The 23,639-nt window shown below is 44.3% G+C and overlaps 1 protein-coding gene across 7 annotated transcripts in view; it reads left to right on the top strand.

Moving 5' to 3' along the window:
• The window catches only part of COL19A1 (collagen type XIX alpha 1 chain), a 1,277,374-nt gene that overhangs the window by 829,241 nt on the left and 424,494 nt on the right, over positions 1–23,639 (top strand). For all 7 annotated transcript variants that reach the window (XM_063916766.1, XM_063916758.1, XM_063916759.1 and 4 more), the window contains one exon: positions 17,492–17,536. In XM_063916766.1, the coding sequence (XP_063772836.1) occupies positions 17,492–17,536 (45 nt within the window). The remainder of the gene's footprint in view (positions 1–17,491; positions 17,537–23,639) is intronic.

A 23,639-nucleotide genomic window follows, 5' to 3' on the forward strand; every position in this document is an offset into this window, starting at 1 on the left:
AGTCCACTGCCAACTAAATCCCTTCCTCTTGTAACCAAGCTCCTGCAAACCACACCACCAACTCCCTCAGTGTCAATTTCCTCAGACAGGAAAGCCAATAGTCCTGCAGGCCATGTCACTGTCAAGTCTGACGAGTCCTCTCCTGCCTGCGATTCCTCTGATGCATCCTTGAGTGTAACGCCTACTGCTGCTGGCGCTGCTGTTGTTGCTGCTGGGAGTCGATCGTTATCCCAGAGGGTAAGTCAGAAGACCACTTGTACTACTTCCAGTAAGCAATTGACTGTCCAACAGTCCTTTGCGAGGAAGATGAAATATCACAGCAGTCATCCTGCTGCAAAGCGGATATCTCAGGCCTTGGCAGCCTGGGTGGTGAGAAACGTGTTTCCGGTATTCACCGTTAATTCACAGGGAACTAGAGAATTGATTGAGGTACTGTGTCCCTGGTACCAAATACCATCTAGGTTCCATTTCTCTAGGCAGGCGATACCAAAAATGTACAAAGACGTCAGAAAAAGAGTCACCAGTGTCCTAAAAAAAATGCTGTTGTACCCAATGTCCACTTAATCACGGACATGTGGACAAGTGGACCAGGGCAGACTCAGGACTATATGACTGTGACAGCCCACTGGGTAGATGTATTGCCTCCCGCAGCAAGAACAGTAGCAGCATCTCGCAAACGCCAACTCGTTCCTAGGCAGGCTACGCTTTGTATCACCGTTTTCCATAAAAGGCACACAGCTGACAACCACTTACGGAATCTGAGGAACATCATCGAATGGCTTACCCCAATTGGACTCTCCTGGGGATTTGTGACATCGGAAAACGCCACCAATATTGTGCGTGCAATACATCTGGGCAAATTCCAGCACGTCCCATGTTTTGCACATACATTGAATTTGGTGGTGCAGAATTATTTAAAACACGACAGGGGCATGCAAGAGATGCTGTCAGTGGCCAGAAGAATTGCGGGCCACTTTCGGCATTCAGCCACCGCGTGCCGAAGACTGGAGCACCAGCAAACACTCCTGAACCTGCCCTGCCATCATCTGAAGCAAGAGGTGGTAACGAGGTGGAATTCAACCCTCTATATGCTTCAGAGGATGGAGGAGCAGCAAAAGGCCATTTAAGCCTTTACAGCTACCTACGATATAGGCAAAGGAGGGGGAATGCACCTGACTCAAGCGCAGTGGAGAATGATTTCAATGTTGTGCAAGGTTCTGCAACCCTTTGAACTTGCCACACGTGAAGTCCGTTCAGACACTGCCAGCCTGAGTCAGGTCATTCCCCTCATCAGGCTTTTGCAGAAGAAGCTGGAGAGATTGAAGGAGGAGCTAAAACAGAGCGATTCTGCTAGGCATGTGGGACTTGTGGATGGAGCCCTTAATTCGCTTAACCAGGATTCACGGGTGGTCAAGCTGTTGAAATCAGAGCACTACATGTTGGCCACCGTGCTCGATCCTAGATTTAAAACCTACGTTGTATCTCTCTTTCCGGCAGACACAAGTCTGCAGAGGTTCAAAGACCTGCTGGTGAGAAAATTGTCAGGTCAAGCGGAACGTGACCCGTCAAAAGCTCCTCCTTCAAATTCTCCCGCAACTGGGGCTGCGAGGAAAAGGCTAAGAATTCCGAGCCCACCCACTGGCGGTTATGCAGGGCAGTCTGGAGCGAGTGCTGACATCTGGTACCGTCTGAAGGACCTGCCAACGATTACTGACATGTCGTCTACAGTCACTGCATATGATTCTGTCACCATTGAAAGAATGGTGGAGGATTATATGAGTGACCGCATCCAAGTAGGCACGTCAGACAGTCCGTACGTATACTGGCAGGAAAAAGAGGCAATTTGGAGGCCCTTGCACAAACTGGGTTTATTTTACCTAAGTTGCCCCCCCTCCAGTGTAGAGTGTTTAGTGCAGCCGCTCACCTTGTCAGCAATCGGTGTACGAGGTTACTTCCAGAAAATGTGGAGAAGATGATGTTCATCAAAATGAATTATAATCAATTCCTCCGTGGAGACATTCACCAGCAATTGCCTCCAGAAAGTACACAGGGACCTGAGATGGTGGATTCCAGTGGGGACGAATTAATAATCTGTGAGGAGGGGGATGTACACAGTGAAAGGGTTGAGGAATCAGACAATGAGGAGGAGGTGGACATCTTGCTTCTGTAGAGCCAGTTTGTGCAAGGAGAGATTGATTGCTTCTTTTTTGGTGGGGGCCCAAACCAACCAGTCATTTCAGTCACAGTTGTGTGGCAGACCCTGTCGCTGAAATGATGGGTTTGTTAAAGTGTGCATGTCCTGTTTATACAACATAAGGGTGGGTGGGAGGGCCCAAGGACAATTCCATCTTGCACCTCTTTTTTCTTTCATTTTTCTTTGCATCATGTGCTGTTTGGGGACTATTTTTTGAAGTGCCATCCTGTCTGACACTGCAGTGCCACTCCTAGATGGGCCAGGTGTTTGTGTCGGCCACTTGGGTCGCTTAGCTTAGTCATCCAGCGACCTCGGTGCAAATTTTAGGACTAAAAATAATATTGTGAGGTGTTCAGAATAGACTGGAAATGTGTAAATTATGGTTATTGAGGTTAATACTATGGGATCAAAATGACCCCAAAATTCTATGATTTAAGCTGTTATTGAGGGGGTTTTGAAAAAAAACACCCGAATCCAAAACACACCCGAATCCGACCAAAATTTTTTCAGGGATGTTTTGCCAAAACGCGTCCGAATCCAAAACACGGCGGCGGAACCGAATCCAAAACAAAAACACAAAACCCGAAAAATTTCCGGTGCACATCACTACTTTCTAGACCAATAAATCTTATGTGTGGGTATCCTATCCCCTGTTTACAATAAAAGTAAAATTAATTTACTGATTTGACGTTGCATTTTAATGACCACTTCTATGAAATTCGCAGGATGACGACATCGAGTGTGTGTGTGTGTCCCACCCCATTTGTAGCTACTATAGTGCTCAGTGTTTAGAGCATGCCCCCAGTCAGTGTGGCTCCCACCCCCCAATTGTCCTCGAGTTTAGTCAGTGTGAAAGCCCTGCCCTCCCAATTGTAGGAGGCAGGCAGATATTCTTTGAGTCTAATAAGAGTCAAGGCCCTCCCGCCAACACCCCCCACACTGAATGTAGCAGTAGATGTGGTGCAGCGCACCATGGCTCATCTTCTTTGATCTTCACGGCTCCTGTCTAAGTATTGGTGTATGTGACATGACAGGACACATGCATAATAAAGTGCAGGAGAGGAGATGGCAGCGCTGCCGTCCAATCAATGCACTGATTGTGAAAGCCTGCCATAGCAGCTGTCCAATCAATGGGGGTCATTCCGAGTTGTTTGCTCGCTAGCAGATTTTAGCAGCATTGCACATGCTAGGCCGCTGCCCTCTGGCAGTGTATCTTAGCTTAGCAGAATTGCGAACGAAAGATTAGCAGAATTGTGAATAGAAATTTCTTAGCAGTTTCTGAGTAGCTCGAGACTTACTCCTACACTGCGATCAGCTCAGCCCGTTTCGTTCCTGGTTTGACGTCACAAACACGTCCTGCGTTCGGCCAGCCACTCCCCCGTTTCTCCAGACACTCCCATGTTTTATTCTGGCACGCCTGCGTTTTTCCGCACACTCCCAGAAAACGGTCAGTTTCTGCCCAGAAACACCCACTTCCTGTCAATCACACTACGATCACTTCAATGATGAAAATTCTTTGTTCGGACGTGAGTAAATCTACTAAGTTTTAAGCTAAAATACTTAGCGCATGCGCACTGCGTACCATGCGCATGCGCATTTTTGCCTTAATCGCTCCGTTGCGAAAATCGGCAACGGGCGAACAACTCGGAATGACCCCCAATGTGCTGTCCAGTCCTGCCAGAACCCAAAAGCAAGGAAAAGTGCCCTCCATTATATAACCTTGTTGGTGGGCCCCCTGTAACCTGTTTGGCCCTAAGCAGCTACTGTGTTGACAAGTGGTCAGCTGCTTGTGTTGCCTGGTGGTAAATCTGCTACTGCTGCAGACCACTTGTGGCACCCTATAAATAAAGTTGATGATGATTATTATTATTATTATTATTATTATTATTATTATTAATAATAATCATCATAGTAATAATAATAATAACAACTATAAATAAAGGTAAACAATAGTAAGTTAAGCACAAGGTAATACAAAACGTTTAATTTATATATTTGCAAAAGACTTGTTGACCATTTGGATCTAGAGTAACATGAATAATTAGGAACTTGCAAACCTGTGGAAGTAATGTCCTGATGACATTTATACAGAAACTATTTTGTTCACTGCACTGACACAAATTGCAAGGTGTTCCTACTGTGTGTCAGACAAGTCTTTTTGAGATACACTTTCATCTTCTGTGTGAAATGTTTTCATATCTTACTAATAAATTCAGTCCTTGCACCTTCTCCTCAGTGTTCTACTATAAAATGTAAAACTGATTTTCATTATTTTGTTTAGCTAATATTCCACTCAAAAAGTAAATATTTTCAAAATGGAAAAATGTCTAGAAAAATTATTAGACCTTGATGTCAAATGCCTACACCTGGCAAGATTTGATGAGATTTGATCCAGTGTGCTGGATAAACAATAATCCCTATACAGTATATACATGCAAGGGGTTAACATTTCACCCAGATATTCATTAGTATTACTCACTGATGCTTTTGGACTGTTTTTTTTCTCCTATGAAGTTCATTGGTGGTCTTTGATATAATATATGTTAAGCTATTGAGGGCCTGATTGAGAGATGTACAATGTACAATAGATGCACAGGAGCGCGATTATCGGCCTATTGTATATGCATATAGGTTGTACTGAGCATGTGCCATGATGGTCTTGTGACGGCGGTCGCAAAGTGATGGATAGTCAGGGACCAATTGAAGGCAGTTATGTGGAGCGGTAGCAAACACAAGCGTATCATGATCATTTTAGGAGGGTGTGTCAGCCTGTGACTGCCATACAGTTTAGTATGAAATACCTACAATAAAAATCCCTACGGTCAAAATACTGACAACAATTGCCCAATGGTCAAAATACCGACAAGGTCAAAACACAGACATTTAAAATGTCGACAGGCCAAAAAGTCGACACGGGTTTTCCACAGTTTTTTGTGTGTATGTCGACATAGGTCACCATGGACACCATATAAGTGTACCATTTACACTCACCATGCTTTGGCACACTATTATGTTCCCCCTCCTGGTCCACTGGGATGGTAAAATATGAACAAGTCGGTTTCAATTAAAAAATCATGAAAAATTCATGTCGACTTTTTGACCTGTCCACATTTTAAATGTTGGTATTTTTTGCCCTTGTCTGTATTTTAAATGTCTGTATTTTGACCATGTCAGGATTTTGACCTTGTCGGGATTTTGACCGTTGGTCAATGGTTGTCAGTATTTTGACCGTCGGGATTTTGATTGTACTGTAGGTAAATTGACCGCATCACTGCCATACCATACACAGCTGCAATTACACTGACATCTTACTTCCTGCGGTCATGCTGTTCGATCACAGGACTACTCTGAAGTACAATAATTGCAATCAGTGCAGCATCATTGTAAACAGCCAAGGGACTCACAGAGCTGCCGGTGGGCATCTCAATACAATCCTGATGGCTTCGGCATTTGCAGATTTTCTCACAGTGACTGCATACACATTCAAACCTGCAAAATGCATTTGCATACTGTACATCTCTGAGTAAGGTCCTTAGTACATACATCCTTTTAAATGTAGTTATATTTTGAAGGTTATGCACATACTGCACTATCAGCAAAGTCCCACCTGTTATTTTGATTAGCCATACCCACTTTAAACATGCATAAGAACACAGAACGATCCTACATGAGTAGTTTCTGCCAAAATGTTTATTAAAATAAATTCAACTGAAGCATTTGAAAAGTAGGAAGCAGCGTTGGCCATATGACATGTTAGTAGAGATTAGATTACCACAGGTGCTTAACTAGAACTTTGCGGGCCCCATAGCAAAATCTTGAAAGGGCCCCTCAGCCATTGTCATTACAGTGCCCTATAGGAGAGCAGGATAGAGAGAGTGAGTGGAGCGAGAGACAAAATGGGAGAGAGAGAGAGAGAGAGAGAGAGAGAGAAAGAAAGAAAGAGAGGGGAGTCAGCGAGAAAGATAAGGTGTTTCATGGAAAATAATGAATCAGAGATGGGGAGAGAGGGTGTTGGGGAAAAATAGAGAAAGGGATGAGGGGGAAAGAGAAAGGAGGCATCAGGGAGAGATAGGTTGTCAGAGAGAGAGGGTTTCAGAGAGGGGGAGCAAGAGAGGGATGGGAGCAGCAGGGAGTGAGGGACTGAACGTGTCAGAGAGGGAGAGAGAAAGAGGTAAGCAAGAGAGTTTCAGGGAGAGACAGAGTGGGAGAGAGGATGAGAGAGAGGGTGTTAGGGAGAGTATCAGGGAGAGAGCGACTGTCATAAAAGAGAGGGGTGGAAAGAGAGACCTTGTCAGGGGAGAGAGAGAGGGTGTCAGAGATAAAGAAGGGGGAGCAAAAAAAAAAGGGGGGAAGCAAGAGTGAGGGAAGCGAGAGGGAGTGAGAGATAAAGCATGTCGGAGGAAGAGAGAGGCCAAAAGGGTCAAAATATGGTACAGGATGTCATGAAACTAAAGGGCCCTACAGACATGCCGATCTGCCGCCGAGCTGCCCGACGGCGGATACGACCGACGGGCGACCCGGCGGGGGGGCAGTGACGGGGGGAGTGACGTTTCTTCACTCCCCCCGTCACCCGGCTCCATTGAAGTGCAGGCAAATATGGACGAGATCGTCCATATTGGCCTGCATGTACAGCCGACGGGGGACCAGCGATGAACGAGCGTGAGGCCGCGCATCGTTCATCGCTGGAGCCTCCACACTGAAAGATATGAACGAGTTCTCGTTCATTTATGAACGAGATCGTTCATATCTTTCAAACAAATCGGCATGTGTGTAGGGCCTATTAGTGATTGTATTTCATTTGTTTGGCTGACTGTTTTAGTATATTGAAATAAAATATCACTTAAGGATGGCATGAATTTCCAGGTGCATGCTTTTTTGTACTGCTTTAGGCAGCAATTATTGGGGAACATTGTGTTATTCATCGTAAAAATCAAGTAGAAAAAAAGTCTGCCAATTTGGCTAGAACAAATTTTAGCAAGAAAGTGACATTGAGAAAATTCTGACATTAATTGCCTAAAGCAGAATACTGTATAAATTACATTTTCTATCAATATAAAACACTCCACTCTCTGCTTTAACCCTACACACTGCCCACTAATCCCTTGCAGCATTATCATTTCAGTACACCCAGAAACTGGTATATCAGACAGTATATCAGAGAACCATGGCAGTGCTGTGGGAGATACTCATATACTGGTAAGCAATTAATTTGACAAATACACTCTTTTAGCAAATAACATAAATATCTAGAAGGAAGCAATGTAACATTTATGTAATAAAATTGTGCAGATAATTGCAAAACAATAAAGTATAGATGAAAAAATCACATTACAGTAAATGTAGACATCATGAAAATGGACTATAAACCCTATATATTCCTAGAATAAATATGATGAAAAGCCCATTTAAAATCTTTTTTTTTTCATTGTTATTCTTCAAGGGTCACTAAAAGTTTGAAATAATGTTGGCAATAATAAAGTGATAACAGATTACAAGAACGTTTAATAAACTTCACAGCAAATTCAAATACAATGTTAAATATTTCAAATATATGTTTTTTTTAAAGGTCTGAGGACTCTTATATGTTTTCTATACATCACTATTGATCACATATGACAACCTGTGCTTTAGGATTAGCAGTGCTGTAACTAGGCATTTTAGCGCTGTGTGCAAGAAATGGCATTGGCGCCCCCCACAAACACACGCACACACCAAGCAAGATAGGGGCAGTGCGCGATGTAGTTGCGCAAAAAAGAATATAGGGGCGTGGCTTGCATGGGGAATGGGCGTGGCCACAAAATAATACAAATTCCTACTACGGTGCACAGTAGTCTCCATTTTTTAAATTACGCTGCACAGTAGCGCCACTACACCAGGTAGAGCCCCTTTTACACATTACGGAAGACAGTCCCCCTTTTTACACATTACGGCAGACAGCATCCCCCTTTTACACATTACGGTAGAGAGCGTCACCTTTTTACACATTACGGCAGACAGCGTCCCATTTTTACACATTAAGGCAGACGGTGTCCCCCTTTTTACACATAACGGCAGACAGCGTCCCCTTTTTTTACACATTACGGCAGACAAAGTCCCCTTTTTACACATAATGGCAGACAGAGACCCTTTTTTTAAACATAACGGCAGACAGCGTCCCCTTTTTACACATAACGGCAGACAGCGTCCCCTTTTTTACAAATTACGGCAGACAGCGTCCCCTTTTTTACAAATTACAGCAGACAGCGTCCCCTTTTTTACACATTACGGCAGACAGCGTCCCCTTTTTTACACATTACGGCAGAGAGCATCCCCCTTTTTACACATTACGGCAGACAGCGTCCCCCTTTTTACACATTACGGCAGCCAGTGTCCCCTTTTTATACATAACGGCAGACAGCGTCCCCTTGTTTACACATTACGGCAGACAGCGTCCCCTTTTTACACAGTACAGCAGACAGAGACCCCTTTTTACAAAAAGAGAGAGTGGGAGCGAGGAAGAGAGAAAGAGAGAGGGGAAGAACATGAAAGAGACAAGGGGAAGGATCTGAGAGAGAGAGAAGGCGGGATGCACCAATGTATTAGCGCTGCGATTTGTGTGCTTTTCTGTCTACAATACTCCTTCGCATATGCAGGAAAGCCTTTTAGGGCACTCGCGCTGTTTGTGGTGTCCGCATACCTGTCTGGCTTGCATCCCGGGGGCATCGCGGCTTGTCCTCATAGACTACTATGACTGGTCTCGTCTTCCGTCTAATGCTTGCAGTTCAAGGGACTTTGTGGATATATTAGACGGAGACGCTGATCTCGAATGCTGTTATTGCTTTTAAGTGTCCGAAGTAAGATAGTTTTAGCTGTACACTTTTTTTTTCTCTTTGTGCACAATTGGTTTAATTTCTTTTTGTATTCCCCGATTTACTTGCCTATTGTAGTGGTATATGTGGGTGGGTGTATTCAGACAGGGGTGTTCGTAGGCGGTATCACCTTACTGTAACCCTTTATTGATGGTCCTTATCCCCAACCTGCCCCCTCCCCCTCCTCACCCTCTGCTGCCGTAAACCCTGCCACCCGGGTGTTGGCTAATCCTAAACTCGGGGAGGCACGGCTACAGGGGACGCTAGGACATCGCGGAGGAAGCATGTTATCACAGTGCACTCTAGGATGGGTGGGTTTTGCTGCATACTGGCGAAGAGGTAAAAAGGAGCGCAGCGAATACAGGTGTTGAAATAAATATTACCGCTTCAAAAACTTATGCATCCCGCCCAGAGAGGGAAAAAAAAATCCGAACTCACCAGGGGTATGGGGGTCAGCACTCTCCAGTGCTGAGTCTGGCCGAGTGCTGTGCTGCTGCCGGGACCCCGGACTGCGTGGGTGGCAGCCGGCAGGACTCCTCAGTGGCGGGGGGCTCAGGCGGACTTCAGACCTGGGCCTGGCTGGTGCTTGCAGGCGGGTGGTCGGGTAGGCGGGTGGGCGCGTGTACAACACCACGCGCCGTCGCTCCCACCACCAAGTCCGCCGAACGCTATGACCTAGCGCCCGCTCCGGCATTTGGGGAAGGTGTGGGGGGAGACATCACTGTACCAGAGAGGTACATTTGGCCTGATAGTGTCGAGTGGGAGGCTGGGCTGCACGTGCAGGCTAGGAAACAGCTCCGGAGCTGTCCTGACTCCTGCTTTCTGCATTCAGTATCCTGGCTCCCTGCAGATGCTGACCACTGTCCATCATCAGCGATGCGCTCCCTCCACTTGTGCGCTGTGTGCAAGGCACACTCAGCACACAGCTAGTTACGGCTCTGAGGATTAGTGTCAATATACAGAGACAGACTGGCAAGTTTCATACACGCAGTACCTGCTTAATCAGAGGTTAGTTATATTAATAATAAATGGTGCTGTTTTTCTGATGGCAATCAGTGGTTCTGAGTACCGGCAGCTTTTTTTCTGGAAAAAGGAAGATCTACCATCATTTCTAGTATATTTAACAGTCCTGCAGAGGCGTATCTACCCATTGGCCAGGATGGCACTCGCCAGGGGCGCCTGCTGAGGAGGGGTGCCGCCCAGCGTTGCCACCCGCGGCCAGGGGTAGAATCACCTAGCAGAGAATTTACCTACTGTCCTCCCCTCGGCAGTGGCTCTCCCGAAGACTCGCATAGCAACCAAGCAGCCAGTCACTATTGTTAGTGCCGGTATCCCACTGCGCCGCATTACAGGGAAGTAGACGCACTAAATAAACTACAGCTCACAGCAACCCAGAGATTCCAACGCTAAGGGCTGCTGGGAGCTGTAGTTTATTTAGTGCATTATTTAGTTATTTAGATCGGACTTCAACACATTACTAATCCATACTGTGATTACAGCAAATGTGTTCTAACGTTTCAGAATTTTATTCCTTCAGGTTTTCTGAAGAGGAATAAAATTCCCAAACGTTAAAACAAATTTGCTGTAATCACAGTATGAATTATTAATGTATTGTAGTCAGCTTAGATGCTTCCTCCCTGCATATTACTATTATTGTATTATCTTGGATGGCATCGGGGCACCTTTAGCCTTGACCATAGTGCTGGATTCATTGAATTGTAATGTGAGTAAGTGGCATTACTGTGTGGTGTAATTTGTTTTGGGGGTACTATTGTGTTGCTGCACCTCTTTTTCAGCACAAGGACCTTCCCTATTTTAATAATGGGGGGGGGATCAAGCGGGCACCAGACCCTTACTTTGCCAGACCACTAAGTACACCCCTGCAGTCCTGCCAGGGACTTGTATCGGGCTAGTCATTGTTCAGGATGCCGGCGCCGGTATTGTGACCGGCAATCTCCTGACCGCCGGTCACATAACCGCATCACCTTTTATCATCAGACTAGACCATTCCATCTACTTAATAGACAAAGTAGACACTAGATCGGCTGCAGAACCTTCAGTAGCTTAGGTAACTTTCATAAAAGATCATCATCATTTCATAAAATAGCATAACAAAGCACTGGCAATACATACATACATACATACATACATACATACATACATACATACATATGCTTAGCAATCAGGCACTGATCAGCATGTTTAAAATTGTCCCCAAATGCATGCAGTGGAGTATTTTGCATACAATCAGACAATTGTGCACTAATTAACTTAGTTAAACAGTGCATACACTATACAATTATCCGGCAGACCATTTGTCCAATCTGGCTGGTTGAAAGGAAAATCTGGTAATGGATTGGAGCAAATGACAATTGCCCTATTGCTCTGAAACACTGGAAAATGGACAAAAACTCAGACTAATTGGTTAAATCAGTGATTACACCAATTTGCCTGAACAACCATTTTTTCCTGTTTTCCAGTGTTTGGGAGCAAATGATCATTTGTCATTTGTTCTCATCTGTTACCAGATGTTCATTCAACCAGCTAGTTTGGACACATGTTCTGCCAGATAATTGTATAGTGTATGCCCAGCTTTAATAAATCTGTATTTGTTTTTAAAAGACACATTGGTTGTTCCTGTAATATCTCAATTAGCATCTCCCTAAATAAATATCCAATCGTATATGCCCCCACATTATAATATGCTATATCACAGTGGTTCACAAACTCGGTCCTCAGGACCCCACACAGTGCATGTTTTGCAGTTAACCCAGCAGGTGCACAGGTGTATTAATTAATCACTGACACATTTTAAAAGGTCCTCAGGTGGAGTTAATTATGTCACTTGTGATTCTGTGAGGAGACCTGCAAAACATGCACTGTGTGGGGTCCTGAGGACCGAGTTTGAGAACCTGTGCTCTATCATATATTGATGACTATAGTGCTATTGAGGGTTGGATTAAACTGTGCATGAGAGAAATAGAAGGGCTGTATGGAAACACTGGTCTGAATTACCATCAAAACCATCTGACAGTAGGAGCAGAACTGTATACAAACAAATCAGTCATCACTATAATCACTGGTCAAGTATATAATTACAATTTAAAAGAAATTAACATAATGTGGGGTAAAACACAGCTGGGATGGGGCAGTAATTAGAAGTGGATAAATTACTATTTTTCTCTATGTTCTCCATTTACCAAGTGTAATATAAGTGATTCTTAATGTTCACAATTATTATATTTAGACAAGAATTTTTCTAGAAAAATGTTTTATATACTGTAAATGCATCTCTTTTAATTTTTTCTTAATTACTTTAACAATTCTATAGATTTAAAAGTGAATGTTATGGGTTAGTTTTTTATTGGTGGGTTGAATTCCTTGTTTGTAATATTTGTATAAAACTAATTTCTAGATACATTACTGCATTTTTAATAATATTGTATAATCTAGTGCAAGCCAAATGAGCCATTGCAATATACACATTTATATGTAATTGTAATTTTGTCGTCTTCTCTTTTAAATAATGCAACAGTGATTATGACTTGCTGCGCTTGATTGATTGGTACAAAGCACAGGTCATTGTCATTATGGATGTGTGATGATTTGGAGACTTGTTAAAAGGGAGACATTATTTAAAGGCTTGTAACAAAATGAGGTAAATCAAATAAGATGCAGCATTTGCAAAGAATAATTGGGGATGTGTCTTTTGAACCTTCAAAAAGGTTGCTCAAGTGTGAACAATGACAACCAAGTAATTGCAAAGTGGTTATAGTGGTGAGCCAAACTAAAGTAACTACAGTTTTAAAGAAAAGCAAAAATATGCTATGCAAAGTAGAATGCTGTTACTACCATAAAGACGAACCAGACTGTTGCTTTACAGTACTGTAATTAAAATGAAATGATTAATGAGAAATGCAGAAAACATTCCTTCCTTAAGGTGCACACACACTTGCCAAGAAAATAAGTGACGTTGCCAATTTTCACCCTTCTTGAGCGACGTCCCTCACGTTCTCAGCAAGTGTGTATGCCGCCACCACCCAGCGATGCGCGGCCCCGCTGTGGGCCGTGCAGGCAGCCCAATTTGGACTGTCATCGAAGAGCTGCCTGCACAGACCGGCCGCTGCATGATGTCACTGAGCAATATGGTTGTCATATCGCTCAGTGTGTACACCTTGCCACCGACCGCCTCATAGAGCATGTTGCCTAGTGTGTACCCACCTTTACACTCTTCCAAACAGTGTACTAGGGGAAATATTTACTTGTATCGCACATACTGTATAATAAACATGTATTTTATAATCTTTATATTTACTGAACTTGCTGCTGTCCCCTCTACACCGCAAATGTGTATGTTCTATAGAACTGTTGTGGATTATTACCAGTTTATTTAATGTGATAAATGACATTCAGGAAAATGCCGGGAGGGCTGAAGGTCTGATGAGCCGATCCGGCCACGCAGATAGACCAGGGCTGGATGAGCTCTTTGCTCGGCTGCCCGGGTCACATAGAAAGGGCCTGCTCAACAGCCCCACCTCCTGGTTAGTCGCCCAGTTTACAGAGACACTTAGGGCGTGCCACGAGGCCAGGTGAGCCATGACACGCCCACTGTGAGCGTGACCACTACACCCTTTTCGTGCACGGTACAATGCCAGGGCTGTTAGACAGCCCAAGTCTGTACCTGGGTGGTGCTATATGAATAAGCAATAATAAATTGGGTAGTTGTTATTTTAGTGCATTACTAGATGCAGTTGATGTATCCGTTTAAATGGGTAAAACAAACAGTAATTTGGAATACAATATCCTGTAAACGCTAATTTTTACTCTCCAGTTAAAATGGGATCAATACAGCACATCGTAGTTTACACCTAAGTGGCATAATGACTAAGTACACAAAGTGAACGAATTCATCTGTATAATTAATACAGACTTCAAGTCTTAAAGATTAAAAAGATAGTTAAACCCCTTAAAATGTGTTCCTTATTGTTAATTAGTTTAATAGGGAGGAATATATTTTTTCTAGAATATAGAGCGCTGGTAAATAGAGGAATTTACTTGTTGCTCAAGAGAATACTTAATTTCATGTAGGGACAAAGCTAAGCAGGGCAGAGACTCAGCTAGGCACCTCCACTCCATACACAAATACACACACACACACACACACACACACACACACACACACACACACACACTTGTTTATAATGGTGTAGTTAATTGCTAAAAACCAACTTTATTAATGTTTTTATTTTTTTGAAGTTAAGATATGCTTGCATATATTTTTTTACAATTTGCTTGCCTGGAAAGTAGCATACTTTTTTGCTAGTTTTAGAAGTGTTTAATTCCTTGTTGTCCTACTTGAGGTGCTTTCTGTTTGCACAGCTACTGTACTAGGTCCTTTGTGTTGTGAAAGAAGGGTGGTCTTCTGTATGCCAAATGTCGGGATCCCGGCGCACAGTATACCGGCGCCGGAATCCCGACACCCGGCATACCGACAACTATTTTCCCTCGTGGGGGTCCGCGACCCCCCTGGAGGGAGAATAAAATAGTGTGGCGCGCAGCGCGCCGAGCGCAGCGAGCCCACAAGGGGCTCCTTTGCACTTGCCATGCTGTCGGTATGCCGGCGGTCGGGCTCCCGAAGCCGATATGCTGGTTGCCGGGAGCCCGAGCGCTGGCATACCGTACGACACCCGTGAAAGAAGATGGTCTTCTGTTTGCATTACTTACAAGAAATCAGCCATTCGATCTCCCAAGAAGCCCAAAACAAATTGACTATAAAGCCCCGTATACACTAGCACAGATTGCTCAGCACGCATCTCTCGCGCTCAGCACACAGCGCGATGTGTGCACTGTGTGCTGATCGAGGGAGGGAAAAAGAACTCACTTCACCCGGCCCAATCTAGAGCTGGTGATAGCGACGTGTGGGGCCGCACATCGCTGTCACCGGTACCACTACACACGAAGCGATGTTTGCTTAATTTCTAAGCAATCTAGTCAGATTGCTTAGAAATTAAGTAAATATCGCTCCGTGTGTAGCCCCCTTAACATTATCAGCCTGAACAATGGACACATCAAACGAGGTGGGTCTGCTGTCCCAGGTTGCTAGACAACTAAATCAGAGTAAATGAAATACAAAATAGCTAAATAGCTCCTGCTAGCTACTAAAGGTGTCTAATCACTAATGCTACATGGCATTAGTGGTTGCTGGAACTCCAGTGCATCTAATTGGGGTTAAAGTTCAGAACAGGGGGGTACACTGGTTTACCAAGAGGTGGTGGTGATTGCACTCAGGTCACTCCTGACCCCTTCCTGATCCTCACAGCATGTTCCGGATCCACCAAAATTAGTCATCTAATTGTAGTTATACAGGTCCAAAGTGTACAGTTGTCAAACTAGAATGAGGTCCCAAACCTCTGAGTGTAGGTCTAGTACTAGGTACAATATATCTGGCAGAAATAATGCTTTACTTTAAGTGGGGCATGATATAAAGAAATTAGTTTTTAATATACAGTTGGTAGGAAGCTCTCTATAGTGCAGGTGAACCTAGAATGACAAAAAATAGCCAACATTTTGCTGGAGATCACCCAGGGGATCATATCCCTATAATACTTTTAATATTTTACATGCTTCTGAGAATGTGGGAAGGGGGCCTGTGAAATAATCATTAAGAAATTAATTTGGATATTTAATCAAAACTATTTACCTTTACCAAATAAACTGCAATAGGGATTTAGGGCCTAATTCAGACCTGATTGCTGTTGGGAAAAATCGCACAGCGGCCGATTATCGAATGACTGTGCATGCGTATGTAGTGCGAGCCCAAACAGTCACAGAATGGTGCGAAAATTTAGAGCACTAGGCATACGCAAGGTGATTGACAGAAAGTGGACGTTTGTGGGTGGTAACTGCCCGTTTTCTGGGAGTGTCAGAAAAAACGCAGGCATGCCCAAGCATTTTCTGGGAGGGTGCGTGATATCAGCTCTGGCCCTGAACAGTCGGATTATATCGCACTGTAAGAGTAAGTCCTGGGCTACGCACAGACTGCTCAGCCTGAAAAAATAATTAGATGGTGAGTGAGTTGTGACCGGATTTGCAGATGTCCGCTGTCTGGCGAAGTTTTCGCACGGTGTACGCATGCATTTCCACACTTGCACGGGGGGGGGGGTTTCACTCTCTATGGGCGTCAACTATCTGATTGCAGACCTCTGCAAAAACGCATAGGAATGATCAGGTCTGAATTAGGCCCTTAGATTCTGCACAGAATCATTTCCGTAATCTAAGATTTTGGTTTCCTCTGGATATTTTGAGCTACCATTCTTTTAACTGTTTTGGTCTAAAATAAAATTAAGAATTTAAAAGATTTATTTGATGCTGGTATGATAACCAGGATCCCACGTTGGATAGAAAAGTGCTGAACCCTATTTGAAAACTGTCACCTGTAACACACTAGAAAGAAGCGTGTTACTTCATATATGAAATTCTTACCTTTTAGATGATTAACATGCTTCAAAGTAGATTTATTTTATGTGGTGTACACTATGTATTTGTTGTTGTCATTCTCAGTTTCCTTTCAAACGTTATCCGAATAATTGGTGGATTCCCTTTCATAACAACTGGGAAATACTTCCTGTGTGGAAAGCCACTGGTCATACCTCCTAGACTTGTTTTGTAAGAGCAGCCTGTGATACATTGCTAGGCTAGAACATATCAGTGGAGATAAAAGGAGCAAACACGTGAGTCCTACCATTAAGCAAGACCCTGAAGTGAGAGACGAGAATTATTATGGGGAAACTTGTTGTGAGCTAATGTAGGCTTAGGCTTTTATTCTGAGGTTGATATCAGCATCCTGTGTAGATTCAGTGGTTTGACCATCCAGATAAAGTTGATTATAGTTTTAGTATCTTCTTAAAATCATTAGAATGCTTTGGAAGATATTATATTATATTGTTTTTAGTATATTGTTATCTTTGAAAGATTTCTGCTGGTGGTACAGTGTTTGCATTAGGGGTACAGAGGTCACAAAGAGTCAGTCCACCTAGTCTGACTCCATTGAGAAACCAGATAATAATAAAAAACTGTAACTATCTTAATTGATCACATATATAATATATTTTAATGGGGGAAAAATGAAAATCCTGGTCAAAGAGGTTCATCAAAAGGATCTTTATTTTCCATAATATCCTATGTATAGAAGTTCTTAATTAGGGGTAACCATACTGAGGCTATAGTAAACATGTTAAATTTTGACAGATAGTTAATATAATGCAATTTCTTTTAGTAAATAATATAACCAATATTGATTTATTTATTAACATTTAATAATGAAAAATGATTGCTCCCTACAATATTATGTGCAACTTGTTTTTTTTTTTTTTTTTAATCACTACTAATTTATTGCTGTGTATTAATATGAAGTGCAATATTTTTAATAATCGGTGCACTTTTTATCTAGGGTTTACAAGGACATGATGGACTTTCTGGCCAAAAAGGAGATAAGGTAAAATTTTACATAAAGCATTAGTGCCATGTTTGTTTGAAAAACATTTTCTTCCATTCAATTTCTATTATGGAAAATGTCTAGTAATTGTACTTTGCTTATTTTTTCTTGTGATGTCTTTTCTCTGGCAGTACTTTACTCCACAGGTGGTTCCATCCAAGTGTATAAAGTCACTCAGTAAATCACTGTAGAATTAAAACACTATGTAGACACAGCTGTTTTCATCCTTTCTGCCTTTCATATAAAATACTGTAGTTTCCTCATAGCTATTTTTGGATATTTTGCAATAATTTGTGTAAATCGTTAAGATCCTATATGGCCCAGGACAGTCCCAGTCTTTTTGACTTTTCATTCACCTGGATAGACTTTTAACTACTTGTGCTTTTTAAACTTGTGGTTTTATCAAACCACAGGTTTTCGTGAGCTTTGATGTGTGATTTGTAAATCTTGTGATTTACTAAATGTCAAACCACCGGTAAAAATCCATTAAACAAAACTACTCCATCAGAAACTGAAGTCTCGATGTTTTTGGTATATATTCAGATTTAGCAGTGTGTGCTTTTTGAGTCAGTAGTATTAAAAAAATTGTAGTGGCCCTTGTATATATTAATACTTTTCTATTGCCACATTAATGAACAAATAAGTAACTCTTGTTTCCACACTAAATGCTTATCTAAGATCACATTCTTTTCTTGTGCTAATGTAATTCAAAGTAAAGATGGATATGCCTTACGGGAATGAAACCATAAACCCTAGGGTTGTAATAGATCCCTGCCAACTACCAGTGAGTTAAGCTCTGGTGAACCTGGCAACTTTATACAATGTAGGCAATCTGAAACAGTCATGATGTGTGGTAGTCTGAAAACTGCACATTAGTAGATTTCCCCAAGATGTTTTGAACAGTAAAGCTGGGTACATACCTGGCCCCACCAAAAAAAGAAGCAATCAATCTCTCCTTGCACAAACTGGCTCTACAGAGGCAAGATGTTGACCTCATCATCATCCTCCGATTCCTCACCGCCTTCACTGTGTACAACCTCCTCACTGAGTATTAATTCGTCCCCACTGGAATCCACCATCACAGGTCCCTGTGTACTCTCTGGAGGCAATTGCTGGTAAAGGTCTTCCCAGAGGAATTTTGATGAACATCATCTTCTCCACATTTAGTGGAAGTAACCTCCTACGCCGATCGCTGACAAGGTTACCGGCTGCACTAAACACTCTTTCGGAGTACACACTGGAGGGGAGGGGGGCAACTTAGGTAAAATAAAGCCAGTTTGTGCAAGGGCCTCCAAATTGCCTCTTTTTCCTGCCAGTATACATACGGGGTGGTCTTCAGTATGCCGGCTGTCGGGATCCCGGCACTCAGTATACCGGCGCCGGAATCCCGACAGCCGGCATACCAACACTTATTCTTCCTCGTGGATGTCCACGACCCCCCTGGAGGGAGAATAAAATAGTGTGGCGTGCTTAGCGCGCCACCGTGCCCGCAGCGTGGCGAGCGCAGCGAGCCAGCAAGGAGCTCATTTGCGCCCGCCACACTGTCGGTATGACAGCAATCGGGCTCCCGGCGCCGGTATTCTGGTCGCTGGGAGCCCAACCGCCGGCATACCATACTACACCCTACATACGGACTGTCTGACATGCCTACTTGAATGCTGTCACTCATATAATCCTCCACCATTCTTTCAATGGTGACAGAATCATATGCAATGACAGTAGACATGTCGGTAATCGTTGGCAGGTCCTTCAGTCCGGACCAGATGTCAGCTTTCGCTCCTGACTGCCCTGCATCACCGCAGCCCCAGTGGAGGGAGAAATTGAAGGAGGAGCTGTTGACGGGTCACGTTCCGATTGAGTTGACAATTTACTAACCAGCAGATCTTTGCACCTCTGCACACTTGTGTCTGCTGGAAAGAGAGATACAACATAGGCTTTAAACCTAGGATCGAGCACGGTGGCCAAAATGTAGTGCTCTGATTTCAACAGATTGACCACCCTTGAATCCTGGCAAAGCGAATGAAGGGCTCCATCTACAAGTCCTACATACTTTGCGGAATCGCTCCGTTTTAGCTCCTCCTTCAATTTATCCAGCTGCTTCTGCAAAAGCCTGATGAGGGGAATGACCTGACTCAAGCTGGCAGTGTCTGAATTGACTTCACGTGTGGCAAGTTCGAAGGGTTAGAGAACCTTGCACACGGAAATCATTCTCCACTGCGCTTGAGTCAGGTGCATTACCTCTCCTTTGCCTATATCGTAGGTGGATGTACAGGCTTTGATGGCCGTTTGCCGCTACTCCATCCTCTAAAGCATATAGAGTGTTGAATTCCACCTCGTTACCACCTCTTGCTTCAGTTGATGGCGGGGCAGGTTCAGGAGTGTTTGCTGGCGATCCAGTCTTCAGCACGCAGTGGCAGAATGCCGAAAGTGGCCCGCAATTTTTCGGGCCACCGACAGCATCTCCTGTACACCCCTGTCATTTAAAAAAAATTCTGCACCACCAAATTAATTGTATGTGCAAAATATGGGACATGTTGGAATTTGCCCAGATGTAATGCATGCACAATATTGGTGGTGTTGTCCGATATCACAAATCCCCAGGAGAGTCAAATTGGGGTAAGCCATTCTGCGATGATGTTCCTCAGTTTCCGTAATAGGTTGTCAGCTGTGTGCCTCTTATGGAAAGCGGTGATACATAGCGTTGCCTGCCTAGGAACGAGTTGGTGTTTGCTTGATGCTGCTACTGGTGCCGCTGCTGTTGTTGATGCGGGAGGCCATATATCTACCCAGTGGGCTGTAACAGTAATATAGTTCTTAGTCTGCCCTGTTCCACTTGTCCACATGTCCGTGGTTAAGTTGAAACTGGATGCAACCGCATTTTGTAGGACACTGGGGACTCTTTTTCTGACGTCTGTGTACATTATTGGTATCGCCTGCCTAGAGAAGTGGAACCTAGATGGGATTTGATACCGGGGACACACTATCTCCATCAATTCTCTAAGTCCCACTGAACTAATGGTGGATACCAGATGCACCTCTAACACCAACATAGCTATCAAGGCCTCAGTTATTTGCTTTGCAAAAGGATGACTGCTGTCATATTTCATCTTCCTCACAAAGGACTGTTGGACAATCAATTTCTTACTGGAAGTAGTACAAGTGTTTTTCCGACTTCCCCTCTGGGATGACGATCGACTCCTAGCAGCAGCAACAACAGCAGCAGCAACAGCAGGCGTACCACTCAAGGATCCTACGGAAGAATCCTGGTTAGGAGAGGACTCCTCAGTCTTGACAGTGACATGGCCTGCAGGACTACGGACATTCCTGTCACAACTGAGGGCCTGAGCTGACGGGAGGCAGCCTCAGTTGTAGGGGCTGAGATGTACCGGAACCTGGGAGGTTGTATCAGACCCCTGGACATGTAAGTAACATGAATAATAACTGCCCGAAGGCGTGACCACGACAACTTAGATAAAAGTCAATGATGTTTATTATGACAACTCCGCAACACAGCAGCAGTAAAAGAAAACGTAAAAGTCAGCAAATAATAAATACAGTTCCTGGGTACTACAGGATGGCAGGAGCCACAGGGCACTGGTAGTGTGAGATAGTTCTTATGATCTTCTAGATGGAAAGTCCTTACCAGGCCCGACTGTAGCAATGGAGATAACCCAGGATTGTGCCAGCTGGTGTTCCAGGAAAAGCTGGGTTGCTGAAGGTAAAACAGCTGCTGTGGATACTGGCTGGAACCAGACTGTTGTTAGCACGGAGTGGATACTGGCTGGAACCAGTTAAATAATAAATGAACTTGGGAGCGATGAAATATGAACTGAAATGTAGAACTTGAGAGCGGAGAAATAATAATACCGGTGGAGAGTGGTAAAGTGTAGAAAGGACACCGGCCCTTTAAGGGAAGCTGTACTCTGCTGGAAGCTGAGCTGGAAGCAGGTAATGTTGTAGCTGGAAACAGATGAATCCACAATGGATTGGAGAGTCAGGCTACACCGCAGGTGGAATGCTGGTGCGGGTCTCTATGGTGGAAGTCTTGAGACAGGAGCTGGAACCTGGAAGACAATCACAGGAGAGAGACAAACAGGAACTAGGTTTGACAACCAAAGCACTGACGCCTTCCTTGCTCAGGCACAGTGTATTTATACCTGCAGCAAGGAAGGGATTGGCTAGGCAATTATGCAGATTATCAATACTGAGAACAGATTGGTGAAAATGATCAGCTGACAGAATCCAAGATGGCTGCGCCCATGCAGACACTTGGAGGGAAGTTTGGTTAGTAATCCATGTGGTAATGAAAACAGTAATGGCGGCGCCGGCCACCGGAGACAGGAGGCGCCAGGCTGACAGATGCACATCCAACCACGCGGACACAGCGGAGGCCGCGGCTGACGTAATCGCCACTCAGACACTCTGCATGCAGAAGTTCAGGGACGGCGGCGGAGGCCGCGGGAGACGCCATGCCAGGTGTTATATGGCGTTTACTGTAACAGCGTCCCAGAGTGACAGGAGAGGATACAGGAATGTACACATCAGGATAACAGATGGAATCCGGTCCTGGAGCGCTGAGCCAGCCTTAGGAGGCATCTGATGGGTAAGAAATGGCGTCCAGATACCCGGATCGTGACAGCACCCCCCCCTTTAGGAGTGGCCCCAGGACACTTCTTTGGCTTTTGAGGAAACTTGGAATGGAATCTCCGGACCAAGGCAGGAGCATGGACATCAGAAGCATTGGTCCATGAACGTTCCTCAGGACCATAACCTTTCCAGTCAATAAGATATTGTAGTTGACCGTAACGGTGACGTGAGTCCAGGATCTTGGCCACTTCATACTCAACGCCTCGTTGAGTTTGGACTTTCGGAGTTGGAGGAAGTGAGGAATGAAACCGATTCAAGATCAGCGGTTTCAACAGGGAAACATGGAATGTCCTGGGTATTTTTAAGAAGGGAGGCAACTGGAGTCTGTAAGCAACAGGATTGATGACTTGTTCAATCTTGAAAGGACCGATATAGCGAGGTGCAAACTTCATACTGGGAACTCTTAACCTCAAATTCTTCGTGGATAACCATACCCGATCACCCACCTTGAGAGCAGGAACTGCTCGACGCTTCTTATCCGCAAACTTCTTGTACCTGAACGATGCCTTGAGCAGAGCTGATCGTACGCTCTTCCAGATATTGGCAAACTGATGCAAGGTGATATCCACTGCGGGAACAGAAGTTGCTGGAAGCGGTTGGAACTCAGGAACTTTAGGGTGGAATCCAAAGTTAGTGAAGAATGGTGTTGAAGCAGATGAAGAATGATACTGGTTGTTATGACAGAACTCGGCCCAGGGAAGTAATTGAACCCAGTCATCTTGAGAGGAGGACACATAGATGCGGAGGAAGGCCTCCAAGTCCTGATTCACCCTCTCGGTTTGACCATTGGTCTGAGGATGGTAAGCCGTGGAAAACTTTAGCTTGACTTGGAGGACTTGACATAAACTTCGCCAGAATTTGGCTGTGAATTGAACTCCTCGATCTGAGATAATTTCTTCAGGAAGACCGTGGAGTCGGAAGATCTCTTGTATGAATACTTGAGCCAACTTGGAAGCTGACGGAAGACCGGTGAGAGGAATGAAGTGTGCCATCTTGGTGAACCGGTCAACTACCACCCAGATGGTATTGAACTTGTTGCACATGGGTAAGTCTGTAATGAAATCCATCGACAAGTGGGTCCATGGTCGACGGGGAACGGATAGTGGAACCAGTTGCCCCGCAGGCGACTGGCGGGATACTTTATGTTGGGCACACTTTGGGCAAGATGCAATAAACTCCAAGACGTCCTTTTTCAGAGTTGGCCACCAATAGGACCTAGAGATAAACTCCAGGGTTTTTTGGATACCTGTATGTCCGGCAAAACGGGAAGCATGGGCCCAATGCATGAGCTTCTTCCTTAGCATCGGCTTCACAAAACTTTTCCCTGATGGGGGCGTAGAGTCCATCCCTACCGTGGAGAATGCCAACGGATTTATAATAGGATGCTTGTCTGAAGACTCTGACTCATTTTCTTGCTCCCATGAGCGGGAAAGGGCATCGGCCTTGCGATTCTGAG

This window comes from Pseudophryne corroboree, chromosome 4 (genome assembly GCF_028390025.1).
Source record: "Pseudophryne corroboree isolate aPseCor3 chromosome 4, aPseCor3.hap2, whole genome shotgun sequence".
Lineage (NCBI taxonomy): Eukaryota > Metazoa > Chordata > Amphibia > Anura > Myobatrachidae > Pseudophryne > Pseudophryne corroboree.